Source organism: Nestor notabilis, unplaced genomic scaffold (assembly GCF_000696875.1).
Source record: "Nestor notabilis isolate BGI_N333 unplaced genomic scaffold, ASM69687v1 scaffold16527, whole genome shotgun sequence".
Lineage (NCBI taxonomy): Eukaryota > Metazoa > Chordata > Aves > Psittaciformes > Psittacidae > Nestor > Nestor notabilis.
In genome coordinates, this window is record NW_009935274.1 from 7850 (window position 1) to 23459 (window position 15610).

A 15610-nucleotide genomic window follows, 5' to 3' on the forward strand; every position below is an offset into this window, starting at 1 on the left:
GACCAAAATCATCAGAAGACCAGGAATAGCCTCCAAAATTCATACTGCAGTTGCTTGCACATGGTGAAATAAACACATATGCAACATGCCCATGTTTTGATATGTATTTTTATTTCCCTGCAGTTTTCACTTATCAAGAACAAGTAACAGGGAAAGTTGTCTGAACTAGTGCATAAACAAACATTCTGAAACACCACTACACGTATCTAATTTACAAGAACCGTATAAAAAAAGTCACTAAACACTACACTACAAAGGTGTCCAACGCTTACAGTCAGACTTTTTCCAACCCGTTACTTGCCTTGTAGCCACAGGAAAACTCTCCAAAATTGAAAAGACAATCTTGCCACAACCCTCCCTCCCCCCCACCACCTGGGATGGCTCGATATCTAGACATCCAATAATTAATTATTGCAATGATATATAATGCAATACATACCTGGTAAAATATCCTTTATGTGGTGTGTTACAGTTTTAAAGCCGGTTAAAATATGCAGTCTTCAGATAAAATGTAATCAGTTGAAAATTTTCTCGTATCTGCACAATTTTATATGTGCAAGATGCATAATTTTCCTAGTCAGTTTTTTTCCTGTGTAATTATTTTTTATAAACTGGTATTATAAATAGAAATATACATTCAAAATATATGGAAAAGTGAGTTACTACATTAAATTTGCATGTATCGATCCATCCCTTTCCCCTGCACAGTAATAGAAAATACTATTTTGCCTTGAACTTCATATTTGACAGTGAAATGCCACTAAAGTATTTACCAAAAAGTCCATCTAGTCAAATTGTGAAACAAAATGAACCAAGTGAAAACTTTACATTTTCTTTAGAAAAAAATTACAAGAATTTTGTTTCCTAGCTATGAATCTTTAACTTTTCTTTTTTAGACACAAAGTTGGATTTATTTGTACAAGATACAAAATGTAAACATGGCAAAATAAATAGTTAAAACAAGTGATGCAGGATCCCATTTCATGCTCATGATCCCATTAAAGAATTATTTTTTAATCCATTCAGTTGCAAATTCAAGTGCAAAAGCATGATGATGAATATCTACTATTCAAGTAACAGAAATAATATTGATGATACAAATAAACTATTTTACAAGGTAGTGATTTTCCCAATTTTACAAAATTTACATTATATATCGACTTAATATACGATATACTGATAGTCCATTTAGGTCCATTTTAGTTCTCTGTGATCCACAGAGCGCTGTGTTTTGCATTCAGTTGGAATATAAACAACTACACCATGAGCCCAGGCTCTAACACTGGTTTGAGGTTATGTCACTTCCATGGCTACTGTTGTCTCTGCTATGCCATTTAAACCCAGTCGTTCTGGTTCATGGTTCTCTCTGCAATAAAAGAAATATTTAATAGTTACAGGTAGAACACAAGAGTTTCCTTATGCAAGTTTTATTAATCTCTTACAGGTGCGATCTGTTTTTACACTTGGATCAGGGAGAAACCTTAACACATAATCTAGGAACAGATCATTTTAAATAAATACTGGCATGTAAGAACTATACTAACTTTTACTCCACTAACAGTGCAGTCCCTCTACAAGATTATTGTATTTAACTGAATTACCATCCTAAATTATGCATAGGAGTACTAAAAAGTCTCCTGAAGGAGCAAACTCAAGATACACCATGATGACTCCATACCAATTATTCTGTTAGTGAGCAAAGCATTGTTCTGAAATAAATTTCCTCCCCACACACTAAATTCTGCTAAACTCTGCTTCAGTACTAGTGCAAGAAATCTTAAATGTTTTTGCAATTTATTATCATTCTCTGTAGAGAAGCTTAAAAATTATTTGGCTACGGTGGTAATTTTCATGACATTTGCTGACATGAATTAAAATACCCCTCTGACTTGAGGAAATAAAACCTAAATGCATTAATGATAAACAAGTATGCTTTAAGGCACAACTGTTAATTTAAAAATACCTTTATCTCTATTTATACAGCGACTAAATTGTACCTTCAATTTTGCATCTCAAAAAGGTCTTTTTAATCTCTCCAGAAGCATTATGAAGTAGTAAACCACATTCACTAATACCTGGTTTTCTCTTTTCTCATTCATAAACAAATGTGACTTTTTGAAAAAACCCATCATACAATCCAGCAGAGACTGAACACAAAGCCCCGACTTTGTAGTTTTCAGAAAACTTAAGCCAACTGCAGGCTCCTGCCACTTCTGTGAAATATCTTCTAAGTGTTCTGAAATAGTAGTGCTTCTGTTCAATGAGAATAAGTATCTATCTATATACGTAAGATGCAGGCTGGCACATACCTGGTTTAGTCTTTACATAAATATGTAATGCATATACCCACATGTATATAGAAAGTAGGTACGTGTCAGCTGCATCTTACAATATGGATACACAGTTACGGAGAGAACATGTGGAGAGTTTAATAGACACTACCTGAAAGCACTGCATGAAAGGGACAAACGGAAATGGTAAAAAGGAAGCCATTTTAAACACAATGGAAGTTTACCAAAACTACTGGTGACTAAAATCAGTGCAAATTATTTGAGTGTTAATCTGCAAAACTGTCTCTTATGGTTTGTCACAGCTACATGGCAAGATACCAGCAGCTGTATGTTTTTGAGGTTGAAGCTATACTGAGAATTCTCTCAGAGGTATAAACAATTCCATCTGGTGCTGTAGTGCAAAGGCACCCTTGGAGACATTTACACAGAAATGTAACTTAAAACTGCTCCAGTCTGCCACACACTTACCTTGCTATACTGCTGATGGCACTGCTAGGAGTTACCTTTGGCACTCTGTCCATACTGGCAGCAACTGTGGCAAGTTTTAAGGCTGTTGGCGATGGTGCTGAAGTCCTTGTATTGATATGCACGTTGACTGGAGAAACAACACTGACATTGTTGAGGTGCACTGCATTTGTCAGGCAAGAATTGTTCATGGGAAGCGTTTGAGGGTTGCTTGTGCACAATGCTGGAATTAAGTGGTTTGTGGTGGTGTGGCCAACTGTCCTTACAAGCTGTACAGTTGAAATCCCTGGGCTAGATGATAAAGCCATGTTGGTGGAGTACAAAGTCCTAGAGGTTCCTGTTACAAAACAAATGGTGTTAATTAAAAATGTGCCATTCCACACTGGAATTGTGCAAGAATCTGGTTTTTGAAGATTCACAAAATGTAAAACTTCAGAAATATTTAATTATAAATATTTTTATTTCCCCCCACATGCACAAGAACATCAGCAAGAGAAAGAAGTCACTGTATTACAAAGAACTTTTATATTGCCCGACTTTGTACACCTCATTTTAGGAATCTTAAAGGGGCAACGTTCCCCATAAAAGTAAAGCGAATGGGGAATACCTTAGCTACGCAACCTCAGAGACCAACAGTGAAGCCAAATTCTGATGCTTTGAATCACCTCCTACCTTGTCCTGCTGGCAACATGAAAAGGTTCAGAAGGGACCAGTCTCTCTTAAATCAGCAAAACTAGGGGTCTAAGACTAGGCAAAGTAAAAAGCTCCTTTCAGATTAATGCTGCAGTGCTCTGTTTGCACTCCTGAGCTGTGAGAAACCTCAAGTTTCACAGCATATATTCAAACCAGAGGTTCTCAAATTTCACCTTGCTATCCTAGCTAGTCACAATTCTGATTTCATCACACGGAACTACATACATTTTGCCTAGATCCTCATTCCTGAAAAAGAAAAATCTTCTTTCAGCTAACATTTCCTAATTTACAAGTCTTCCTATCCTTAAATAGGAATAGCTACTTTACATCGTTGTTATTTACAGCTTTAGAACAGTAACAGAAATCTACTTTCATATGCAAAATATTTGCAATGGTTTTCAACAATCATAAAGCTGTGTACCTTGTATCTGCATGGTACATTACCACATGCCCCTTCTTACACCCCTCAAAATACTATCCTCTCAGGTATGATCTTAGAGAATTATACATAGATGTCTGTCTTTCCTGGAAATGTTCCAGTATATTGATTTTATTCAGTTGTGTTTTTTCTCCCTCTATTAATTTCATATTATCATTAACCCAGCCTGACAGAAGGTCTGTAAAACTAATCACATCATTAGCTGTTAAAACAACAAATTATTCTAAAAGCCTTTTACTTTTTATGGCAGTCAAACGCCAAATAACATTTGTGTCTCAGCAACATGGCTATGGCAGCAGCATGACTGGCATTAGTGTCTTCTGGTAATGGAGGTTCAGAAGAAGGAGGAGGAGGCAGTGAACACCAGCATCTACACTTCTGCCTGAACTTGGGAGGAATCCTAAGTGCAATGAAACCTGAAACTTAGTAATTTTGAGAGAGCTGCCAGTAGTAGCTGATTAGTATGTTTAGTCTGAATACACAAGTAAGATAGTGATCAAATAAAGTAGCAACTTTTCTATTTCCTTCTCAAAGTAATATTTTAAGCATTTTTTTTAATTACACATTCATAGGTTAAGACGCTGTCATACTTTTGATCATAACAGATTATTAAAAGATAAACTACAAAAGAAAACAGAAACAATGCTCTTCCAATGTAAAAGAGCATTTGGTAGTCTTATTACCACACTAACCTACATGCCACTGCACAACAGTATATAAAAGTCAATTAAGACAATTAATATAGTTATTCTGGTTTTTAAACACTGTATTAGAAATCAGAAATAAGATCACTTGACACATTCTCGTCTCACACTAGACCACAAGTTTTAAGAAATCATCACCTGAAGGCTGGACAACACCATTAATATTGTTGTGGCTGGTGTTTTGTTCCTTCGTTACCTCACTGCGACTAGGAGCAGGTGCACTAACCACTGCAGATGCAGCAAAGTGGGCACTGGCTGAATCAAGTGTTTTTGACATACAGTCAGTGGTGCTGGAGCCCTGTGGGAATTAAAAAAATATATTTCATTAAAAGTATCCAAGAATAAAATTAAACGCTCCATTAGGATTGCTATAGTGCACAATTAGCAGCTAATAAATAAATAAATCTTCTAAATGTAACCTAGTGTGATCTAAATGTAACCCTCTATTAGTCCGGTTTCTCTAAAAGAATGGTAAGTACTGGAACGACACCCTGCAACGGCTGAATGTATCATTCTGCAATTTGCATTTCTATTAACTGTGAAAATGACTTTGCATAGACAGAGTGTCTTAAAAATCCAAAATTCATTCCTTTTGTTTAAATATTCTGGTATAGTGTCTTTACACTTACAAAAAATGTAATGAGTAACCGCCAATTCAGAATCCCCAGTTAATCAAAGTAGAAAACACTGGGGGGAAGGGACAAACAGCACTGGCAATTAAATACAATATGCTCAAATAAGCTTTCCTATTAATAGACAAGATCAAAAGCTTTTATATTTTCTAAGCAAGAAACTAACAGAAAACTAAGTTTGGCAGAAAGAGATATCTTCTTCCCTTGCAAGGCACTACAGAAGAAAAAACGTGATTCTTTTAGAAGACAGAAGTAGTAACACTGGGAGTGGGGAGGGGAAAGGAATCCAACTAAATAAGCAAAACTCCATTTTTCCTCTCAAAAACTACCAATTTTTAGTACTCACTTAACATCTCTTTGTAACAGAATACACTACCTCATGAAGTAGCTTTAATAAAGAAGTCTCTTTGGAGCACTTACAGAAAGGAGGACTAAATTAGGGAAAACAGTATGACTTGACTGTAGAAATAGCATTGGCTATTTCTACATGGACTGACTGTGGACGCAACTAACACATTAAAATCTGAAGTCCCTTGCTCAACTTCTAACAATGCTGCCACCATACATAACTTTAAAAAAACCCAACATGTTTTGATGGTGAAATGTAAAATATTATCTCACTCCAAATAGAAAAGTGAAACCTACAACATAAGCTGCCTTCTGGGCACTATACAGCAAACTGGAAAAGCATCTTGACTAAAAGCCTTTCATTCCAAAATTTACTGAGGTGGTATACTTAGCTTATAAGAGAGATGAAAAAGACACTCAGCAAAAAGGAAGATATTAGCATGTGACAACATTCAAGGTGCATTACCTGTGCTTTTGGATGTGTCTGTTGTGAGGAATGCTGAGATTGCTGTTTCTGCTGAAGCTGAGCAAGTTGTTGCCTCTGCATTTGAACTAACTGCTGTTGATGTGTCTGAAATTGTTCCTCTGTGATACCCCCTGTTACTACAGAAAAGAAAGTGAAGTCAGTGTTAAACAGGCCTGCACAAACCAAACGTATCTAAAATGCGAGACTGCACAAACCAAATATATCTAAAATGTTGGGTAACAAGTGCTTGAAGATAACACACACTGTGTTAGATGCTTGAAAGATCTTCAGATATTCTTATGTAAAGAAGAAGCCAAGCTAAATTTGTTTGTTGGGTTCTTTTAGTATTGAATCAATTTGTAACAAATGAATTCATAGCTTTCATTGCTTTTAAGCAGTTTCTGTCTTTGGTGGTTTTCTCCCCATTTGCTTTGGACAAAATCTTAAAGAAATTATTATCCTGGCTTTCAGAAAACAAACGTCCTAGAAACCTTAGCTAAAGAAGTAGTACACTGGGTGAGCTAGGAGTTTATTCCTGTACAATTCCCCTTCCCACAGTCTTTTATTATTGTCCGGTTATTGTCCTCTATAAAGGAACCATACGCCTGGCATTGGGGAACACCTGCTTCAACAGCACAACCAGATTTATACATTTAAATAGTCTGTATACATTTCCATACCAACCCTCTCGAGAGGGCTACAAGCAGTATATACAGTAACAAAGCTAACCTCCAGGTCTAAACTTTAGTAAATGTTTGGAAATACCAAAGCTCTGTTTGTTTAGCAAATCCAGGTTGACCTTCCTATTTCACACTTTTGCCTCCTGAAGGAAGTGCTTAAGTATTACCTGAACAGGATTTTCTCTTTTTTTTTAAATATGGAGTAAGAGTTTAAGAGTGACCTAATAAGCTTGTTTACTTACAAAAACAAGGTTAATGCAACCCCAGCAGCACCATACTTGCAACAAGTGAAAGGAATGGTTAAGCCAGAAAAGCTCTTCTCAGTATTCTCTCCCCGAAGAATTGCACAGTTGATAAACTGTAAATACTGCCAAGTGTTTCATGACAAAACCCTGAGTTTTGTGCAGTTGATGCTAACCTAAGTTCTCCTAGGAGGAAGTAAAAATAGAACTCACTTTAACTACATTTCACCAGTTTACTCTGAATGAGATTTTACAAAGACTGAACTGTCATTCATCTCAAACACCTGGATTTTGCAGGAATATCATCTTATCAAGAGATATTGAGCTAACACTAAAATACAAAGAGTATTTTACAATACAATCTCTTTCAGGGTCTGTCTCTTTCATTTACTAGTTGTAATACTCATGGGTTGTCCTGAAATTCCATTCTGAATAAATACCAAAATTAAGATTATGGCTGTTTAGGAACTAGTACTACAATTTCTTCTATACTTCTACATTATTAAAACAGGTTTCAGCCACATTAGGAGGGCACTTAAGAATCTAATGACTTTGTCATGGTTTAACCCCAGCTGGCTTGACTTACACAGTTCCTATTAGATTCTAGGGATACTGTTATTTCCAACGTATTCTAAAATCAAGTTTATCTCATAGTTATATTTATTTTGTTCCTCTTAAAGATTCTTACCTATTACTACAAGCATTTAACTCCAAGTGCAGTCAGCTAAAACTGCTAAGTTCCCTCACAACAGTCTCCCAAAATGTGTTGTGTTATTAAAGGCAACGGAGCCAAGAACAGCATTATGGAACATTACATATATATACACATATATATATACACACACACATATATATATGCACACATACAAAACAAAACAAAAACAAAAACAAGAATTCTATTTTTAAGTTCCGAGGTAACAAATTCCAGAAGATGTCTTTTGTTTTATAAAAAGAAGTAAGTTTTAGAACAAGCTTACACGGCACAAAGAAATATCTAAATTGCATTTAGCCATAAGTAACTATTATTTATCTGCAATAGAATCATAGACTTATACAGGGGTATTCATCTAGATTCAAAGCTGCATTCTTCCATGGACTGTAAAGACAATATAAAAAGCAGTCTCTACATCAGAAGATCATCCAATTTAGCCTATGTATCAATTCTGTATTTTCAATCTCCCTTCTTTCTCCATTTGACACAGACCACAAACTCATGAAACACCATTACAAGGTGCAGGGAAGATTACTGTAATGTAATTATCTATTACTCTGCTTGTACATGTTTAAATTCCACTCAGTTCAGTACCTATCACCAGGTATTTATTCGGTGGTCAGGCTAAACTCAGCTGTTAGCCTTGTTAAACAGCAGATGTTCATTAGGACATTTAGTATCATTTGCTTCTGCCAAATCAAACAACTGAAGGGTCCTACAGGAAAAAGAACAGAAAGCTTCTACGATGTCCCAAAGTAGCCTTTAAGGTCACAGTTAGGCACAAGTTCTACACTTCTTACAGAAGGTTCTGTTCACTAGAATTTTAGCTTCCACTGTTCAATATAGGGATTTTCTATTTTACCATAGCCTGACTTTATTGAAATGCTAAACCAGAACAGGATTAAAAAAAAAACAAAACAAAACAAAAACAAAAACAAGAAAAAAACCACACACAAAAAAACCAACACCCCAAAACAAAACAAACAAAACCACAACAAAAAAACAAAACAACAACAGAAATCCCCTAAACACCAAGGTGAAATCAAGTCTCACAGGCTCCTCTCCTTGACAGCTTTGGTTCGTAATATTATGTCATGTCTTAGAATCTGAAGGCTTTAAACAAAGATCATCTTTCAGGCTGTCCCAGAAGGAGTATTTCATTAATTACTTCTACATGATATGTAATTCTGGGAAAAATAACCTCTAAAAGGCAAAAGGTTGTTCCACAAGCAGAATTCTTCAACTAAGAGCGTCATCATCTACAGTTGTCTTTTGTAGCCAGGGACATGGTAACTGAACAGGTAACTATTTCAGCAGATCACGGGAACTGGCAGCTGAAGCAGACTGGAAACCAAATGCAACGTAATGACTAGACTGAAATTTGCTGAAGATTTTGCCTGAAGTCTACTTCTTACTTCAGTCCCAAAAATCAGCCGAGTTGCACTACAGGAATTCAGCAGGCAGGTTAAGTATTACTCAGCTCTCGTGAGTAGTACCTTCTAGAAATTCCTGGTAACCTCCTTCCTTCATCTCTTCTGATGATCAGTTGTATCCCTAGCTCATCAGCTCATCTCATTTTAGATTCAACAGAAAATTCATCTGGAGGTGTCTCTGGCAAAGAGATGAGTTTACTTTTCCAGATAGGGTGTGTAAGATTAAAAAAAAGTTTACACAACTGATCAGAGGGATCCAACTGTTTCAGGGACCTTGTCTCTTACAGGTTCCTCAAATTCAGTTTTCCCACTTGCAGTTATTATAACATGAGCAAGAGTATAATTTACCTTGAAGCAGTGGTTCTTTATTCATGCACTGATTAAGCACTTTCAAGAAAAGACTAGTCACACGTTTTTAAAATTAGTCTTTCTTTCTGTTTGTACAATGTCCAGCATTTGAGGAAATAATAGAGTAAGAGTTGCTTTATTAATAGAAGTGAAAAATACAAATCAGAGGTAACTTGAAATACTCTTGTGCACCAAAAACTAAAGCAAGCAACTCCAAGTCTTCTCTAAACTAAAAGAAAAAACAAAAACAATCAGTACCACTACTGTCATTGTTTCCTCTAGAGGCAGCTTTATGCTATAAAGTCAACTGATTTCAACAATCATCTTGCAAACAGAATTACATTAATAAACGCAGTGATAGTACCTGTGGCTCATTTAATGTACAATCAGACTTGGACCAGCCCTTTTAAGATTTACTATTTACTAACCAAAAAAAAAAAAAAATATCTAACAGCAGTGCCTCTTGCTGTCTCAGTTATTTGGTGAAGAACTCTGCTGTCTACTGCATCTCACCCTTTACCAGAATTACAGGATCTGTTTTGTCATTTGAGTCTGGAAACAAAAAGATCTTCCATAACCATTTATTTCCCTGTGTTACATACTTCAACTACTGAGTTCTCTGTTCTCATTTAAATGTATTCAGATGATTTCTAGAATGATGTAGCAGAAGTTAATTACTATTCCTTCACAAAGGGGCTTAGATCTGTCAGACTTGTTTTGATGGGTTTTTTGGTTGTCTTTTTTTAGATATTTCTCTATAGTTTCTCCCATCATTAAAATGCATTTTTCTCTATCTAAAAAAAAAGTGCAAAACCCTGAGGCACAAGAGTGCTAGTCCACACGTGTATGTCAAGTCTGTCATTAATTTGCCAAGTAGCACCAACAATTTAGGTTTAATTCTTGTCGATGGCATTACCTGAATCAGGAAGGGCTGACTTTTTTCTTATGTATACCCAGTTCCCTGGCAAAACACAGGCCACCCTTTCCCTGAAGACACTGCTTACATGCTGTTCTCATTTTTGTTTTCTTATGATGTGCCATCCTTCCTACAGCTACTGAATTCTCTTCTGCTGCTGCAATCTTCATTTACACTAAACCCAGGTATGAATATTAAAAAAAAAAAAAAAAAAAAAAAAAAAAAAAAATCTCTTCAACCTTTTTCCTCACTCATTTCTTCACATACTATTAAAATCAGATATATTCAGCTTCCATCCCAAAATATTCTCCAAGTTTAAGGCAGACTCCACCCCCAGCAAAAAACAGAAGTCTCACTGGAGCAGTTTAACACCTGGCTAATCCATAAGTAACTGACATGCTAATTATGAAAAATTCTACAGAAAAAAATAATCAACTTCACCTGTACCTTTTTAGCTTTCCTTACCTTGGTGTCATCACAATTTTTTCATGCAAATGGAAATCTTACTTGCTCTTGTTATATAAAGAGCTACCAGCAAATTCTTCATCATTCCTTACAGTTTATAGTCCATGTTTCACATCCTTAACTCTGACAAATAGCATTCCTTTCTATTCTTTGCATTTGCATTAACAAGAAATCTCTTGATGCTTATCAACAATCCCATCACACAAAACTGCCCCTTCTGCTACAGGTGCAAATGTCCAGACCTTCAAGTTCCTTACAGAAAAAAAAAAATATACAAAACATGACCACAGCACATTATATCTGTTCTCTTCATACAGCAGAAAAATACTCTTGTGCAGATCTTTTCATGAGAGAGAGAACAATATAAATGTTACAGTGACTGTACTGAGAGATGAATTATAAAAGTATTAAGCACCGAGTATTTACTCCACTCTATGTCAGTACTACACTGCTGTTACTTAATAAGCTAATGCTCAGTCTTTTAAAACGGTAACATAGAGAAAACTGCTTTTGTCTTCAGAAAATTTAACTTCAACATACGAATTGTAAAAGGTATGCTATTGAAGAGTAAATACCCGATCCTGTAACTGACTTTAAAAGAGACAAACCATTCCACATCCATATAAAGTTAATTATGGGATTCATAATCAGCCTATTATATTACCTAATTATCCTGTTTTACAATACCTAGTTCTGTATACACACAATAGAGTAGGAAAATACTCAAATGCTTGTTATACTTGGTAGTAGACTTCTTGGCTTATCTCCAATTCTTCAGCCTTTTAAAGAACTGTACATTCTTTTACAATTACAAAGAAGTGACAACATTAAAACTTAAGCAATTACAGCTTGTAGTACACGAAGCAAATGATGTTAAAACCGCTAATATAAGCTTAAAGCAATTTTTCCTTTTGGTGGCTTTTATTCCAAATTTAGAGCTTCTATACCCAAAATTGCTAACAAAGATAAGAAGTACTGTATATATTTTATATTCTTGTGAAGATACCGCAAGACACTTCTTTTTTAAACCTAACAGTGTTTAGACGTGAACAACTGTCTTGATCATCTGAAGCTACTGAGTCATAAAGCTGAACAGTAAGAGATGGTTGCACTGGCTATGAGAATTAAGAGATGACATTTAAAGGAAAAGGGAATCTCCTATCACACTTAAACAGTGGCTGATGATTTTCTGAAAAATCAACAGAGAAGGTGCATGACTGGATGCTTCCAGTGTCAAAATTTTTACTATGACAGATACCAACAAAAAGAGCCATTTTCAGACTTTTTCGTGCCTGCTCGGTAGATGCTTACCAACTTACTACTGGTCTTCAGAGATGTTCTGGCAGAGTCAAATAGCAAAACTGACAAGGAAGCACACTGCTTTTCTTTTTCATTTAGAAGGAGCATTATTTTCTCCTTGAACAAGGTTAGACCAATTAAAGTCTTTAAGAATCAATCACACTTAAGCAATTCGTAAATATAAGCAGAATCCTTCCTTTGAATAATGCATGTTTAAGTCTAGCACTTTATCAGGATTCTGATGAAGCTAACAAAAGCTTGAGGAAGAGAACTGTTTGTGGGAAGTTTCTGCGTATCCTAAGAAATACAAAATAATTACCTTGTGTCTTTGGTTTAGGTACACATCACTCCTGAAGATACTATCAGACCAGTCAAAGTGAAAACACTGGAATTCAGTATTTTAAGTCCCAGAAGAATTCAAATCCTTGCCTACCTGATATGCCATTCTTGCTGGTGTTCAATAAAGCTACAGATGCTGCAGAGACTCTTTTATTATTCACAGTCTGCCCTGGTTTCCTTGAGGTACATTCTTCGCTATCGCTGTCCTGTAGATTTAGTAGCCTTGGCTGAAAACACTGCAGTCGACATGATCTGATATTGCTCAGTATTTCAGAAAGGGACAGTCTGTTTTCACAACGTTTATTGGAAGCATTGGTCCGTGAAAAGTTAGAAGAAAAGTCTAAAGTCTGGGAAGAGCTTGAGAAACTGTTCAGCATTTCCGGGTCAATCTGTCTCAAGACAGGATCGTGCTCTGTGGATATCCGGTCCATTATAACTCTGATTAAAGAGGACGAAAAAAAGACGTTAGTTTAACTATCTCTAATGTTTTTGTCCTCTGAAGGGGAATGAAGAGTACAAATACTGTAACTGTACCTTCCACCCCTGCCAATTCGTCTCCTTGCAAATCCTATACATCTTCTTGGAATTGTAAGGGTTGTAAGGCAATGCCTGAACCTCAGTTTGTCCAATTCTGCCAATTCTGAGTTTTCATATGAAGAATTAGTTTGGTCCAAACGAGGCTGTAAAGAAAAAGAAAATATTGCATCATTTAGAGTGATGAGATCACTACCAAGTGGTATCATGCACAGGCTACAGTATAGAAACTACAGAACTACCACAGAACTACCAATAACAATTAATATGCTAAGATCATAAAAAAAACTTGGAAGATTTTAAAAAAATAAAATATGTAAACTTATGAAGCAGAAAGTCCTCTTTCCTTGATTACTGTATGCACAGCTCCAGGGCTAAGTATCACACTATAGAAGAATACTTTTAGTACTTATTGTGACAGAAAATATCAAGCAGACCTGCTCATTTATCAAAGACCCTGCTGAATCACCAGCTGTACAACGCAAAGCAACAACAATTCCCAACTCAGACAGCTTGCAACCTAAGTGCGTAGGTAACTTCAAAAGGGGTTCCTGAATTTGCAGTTTAGTTTTAGTCATAAAACACACACTGGAAAGGGGAACAGACATTGATCTGAATGGCCTTGGTTCCAATACGTAACACTGAATTACTTGATCCTGACAGTGTATTTTCTGTATCAGCTTACCTTAGGACATTTTTATTACTCCATTAAAATATCTTCGTTATTACTGTGAACTCAAAACTCTGTAATCTTTACAAGCAGAAATGTTGTGTGCTGTCTGAAACATCTTCTATGACAGGTTAATAAATATTCATTAACAGTCTTTGTGATCAGGTTAAACCTACAGCAACAGTAGTGCTGTAGATTCAATCAATTTATGTGAAGAGTTAACCAAAATTCAGATGGCTTCAGTAGCTAAAAACATCCAAAACTAAAAGAATAACATTAAGGCTGTTAAATATCCTCCTTCTAAACAGCAATGGAAAAATAACAGAAAAGAATGAAAATACAAGTTTTCAGTTGTCTCAACTTCTTTTGCAAAGGAGTTAACTCACAGGAGTTAACTAATTAAAAAAAAAAAGGGGCGGGGGAAAGGATAAATTCTAAGCAAGCTTCAGGTAACACTCTGGAGCTAAGCAGAAAAGGTTACTAGATTAGCTATCAGCAGGTGAAAAAAAGAAATCCACCCAAACTGAAAGAACAAGGAAGTTAAGAGGCCACACAGAAAAAAAATGGGAGGCAAACAGGCAAGTATTATCTTAAATAGCCCTCTAATCTCTAAAAGAGGAGGAGGAGTTAAAAATAATCACATATTCTTGGAAGGATCAAGTTGTAGTCACTTCCAGAATACCAGAGACAACATACCAGGACACTGCAAAAGAGGCACAGTTGGAGGTGCCAGCACACATCTGACCTGCGCAAAGAACATCCAGGACAACTTGTGCAAGATGCCCATGCTATAATTTGGGTATTCTGGGGGATATCTGGGCTTCTGAAACAGCCCATCCAGTGACTAAGTCACTTCTCTGGCTTTAAAGGTTACACAATAAATGGCAAGTTTGTCATGTAATTTCGTTCTTCCCATGGGATGCAAGCAAAGAAAAGCCAGACCCATTATAGCATTCTGTTGCCTTTCTTGGTCCTCTGCAGCCTAAAGCTCCCCATCTGTAAGCACATGCTTGGTAAAAAAAAAAAAAAACAAACAACCCCTTCATAAAAACCGCAGGCTCCGCTGCTCCAGCAGGAAGGTTGGACTAGACCTCCAGTGGTCCCTTCTAACCTTGACCATTCTGTGACTCTGTACCGAGATGACGACAGGACATCTAAAATTAGTCTCTGTCCTCTGCACATTCTTGCAATTGCAACCTAATGTTTTTCAATATATCTACAATTGGCACCAATTTCAAAACAAAATTTTGACTTAACTATGTGAAAAAAAAATGGATTAAATGGATTAAAGCCTTCTGCCTCAACAGCAGACACTCAATTCCATAAGAGGACTTTTCAGCAGGCCTGAGTACTGGGACAACTAGTACCTAACTCTAACAAGCCCTACAAACTGGGAAGGGCGGGCATGCTAAGAAAGCTGAGGGGGACAAAAGAAATATCTCCCTTCTTAACAGTGGGTGAAGGCCTCTGTTAAGATAATATCCCTTCAGATAATCACAGAGGAACAGTACAATAAAAATAATCCGCGTGAAGACTGAAAAAGATTGTCTTTGGATTCACCTAACAATCAAAGCTTTGGTGGTGAATGTGGGAACAGAAGAACTATTACATTAGTGCTGTGCCAATCTAAATTTTAAAAACCCAAAACAAACCAAACACCAAAAACCCCCCACCAACAAACAAAATATCATCCCCCACCGCCAACCCAACAAAAACAACCACAATAATCCCACAGCAGTCTTACAGCATAATACTGGCATCCTGCTCTTCTCCTGAAAGCACAAGGTCCATCAGGATCATTTTCTTCTTCCGTTTCTGATACTGGTGAGGGTACCTAAACCAGAAAACAAAGTCATTCTTCTCACTGCTGTATTCATGTTTGGGTTTATTTATAAAATTTTACAGAATCATACTTAGGGTTGGAAAGGACCTTA

At 36.3% G+C, this 15610-nt stretch overlaps 1 protein-coding gene across 1 annotated transcript; it reads right to left on the bottom strand.

Annotated features, from left to right (window-relative positions):
- Window positions 1-366: 366 nt before the first annotated feature.
- On the bottom strand, window positions 367-15510 carry EPC2 (enhancer of polycomb homolog 2 (Drosophila); the record flags this gene model as incomplete). The annotated part of the gene is made up of 7 exons (XM_010017770.1): window positions 367-1366; window positions 2760-3093; window positions 4731-4890; window positions 6039-6175; window positions 12567-12910; window positions 13007-13152; window positions 15421-15510. Coding segments are annotated over 7 exons (1284 nt in total), but the record flags the coding sequence as incomplete, so codon positions are not given.
- Window positions 15511-15610: the final 100 nt, after the last annotated feature.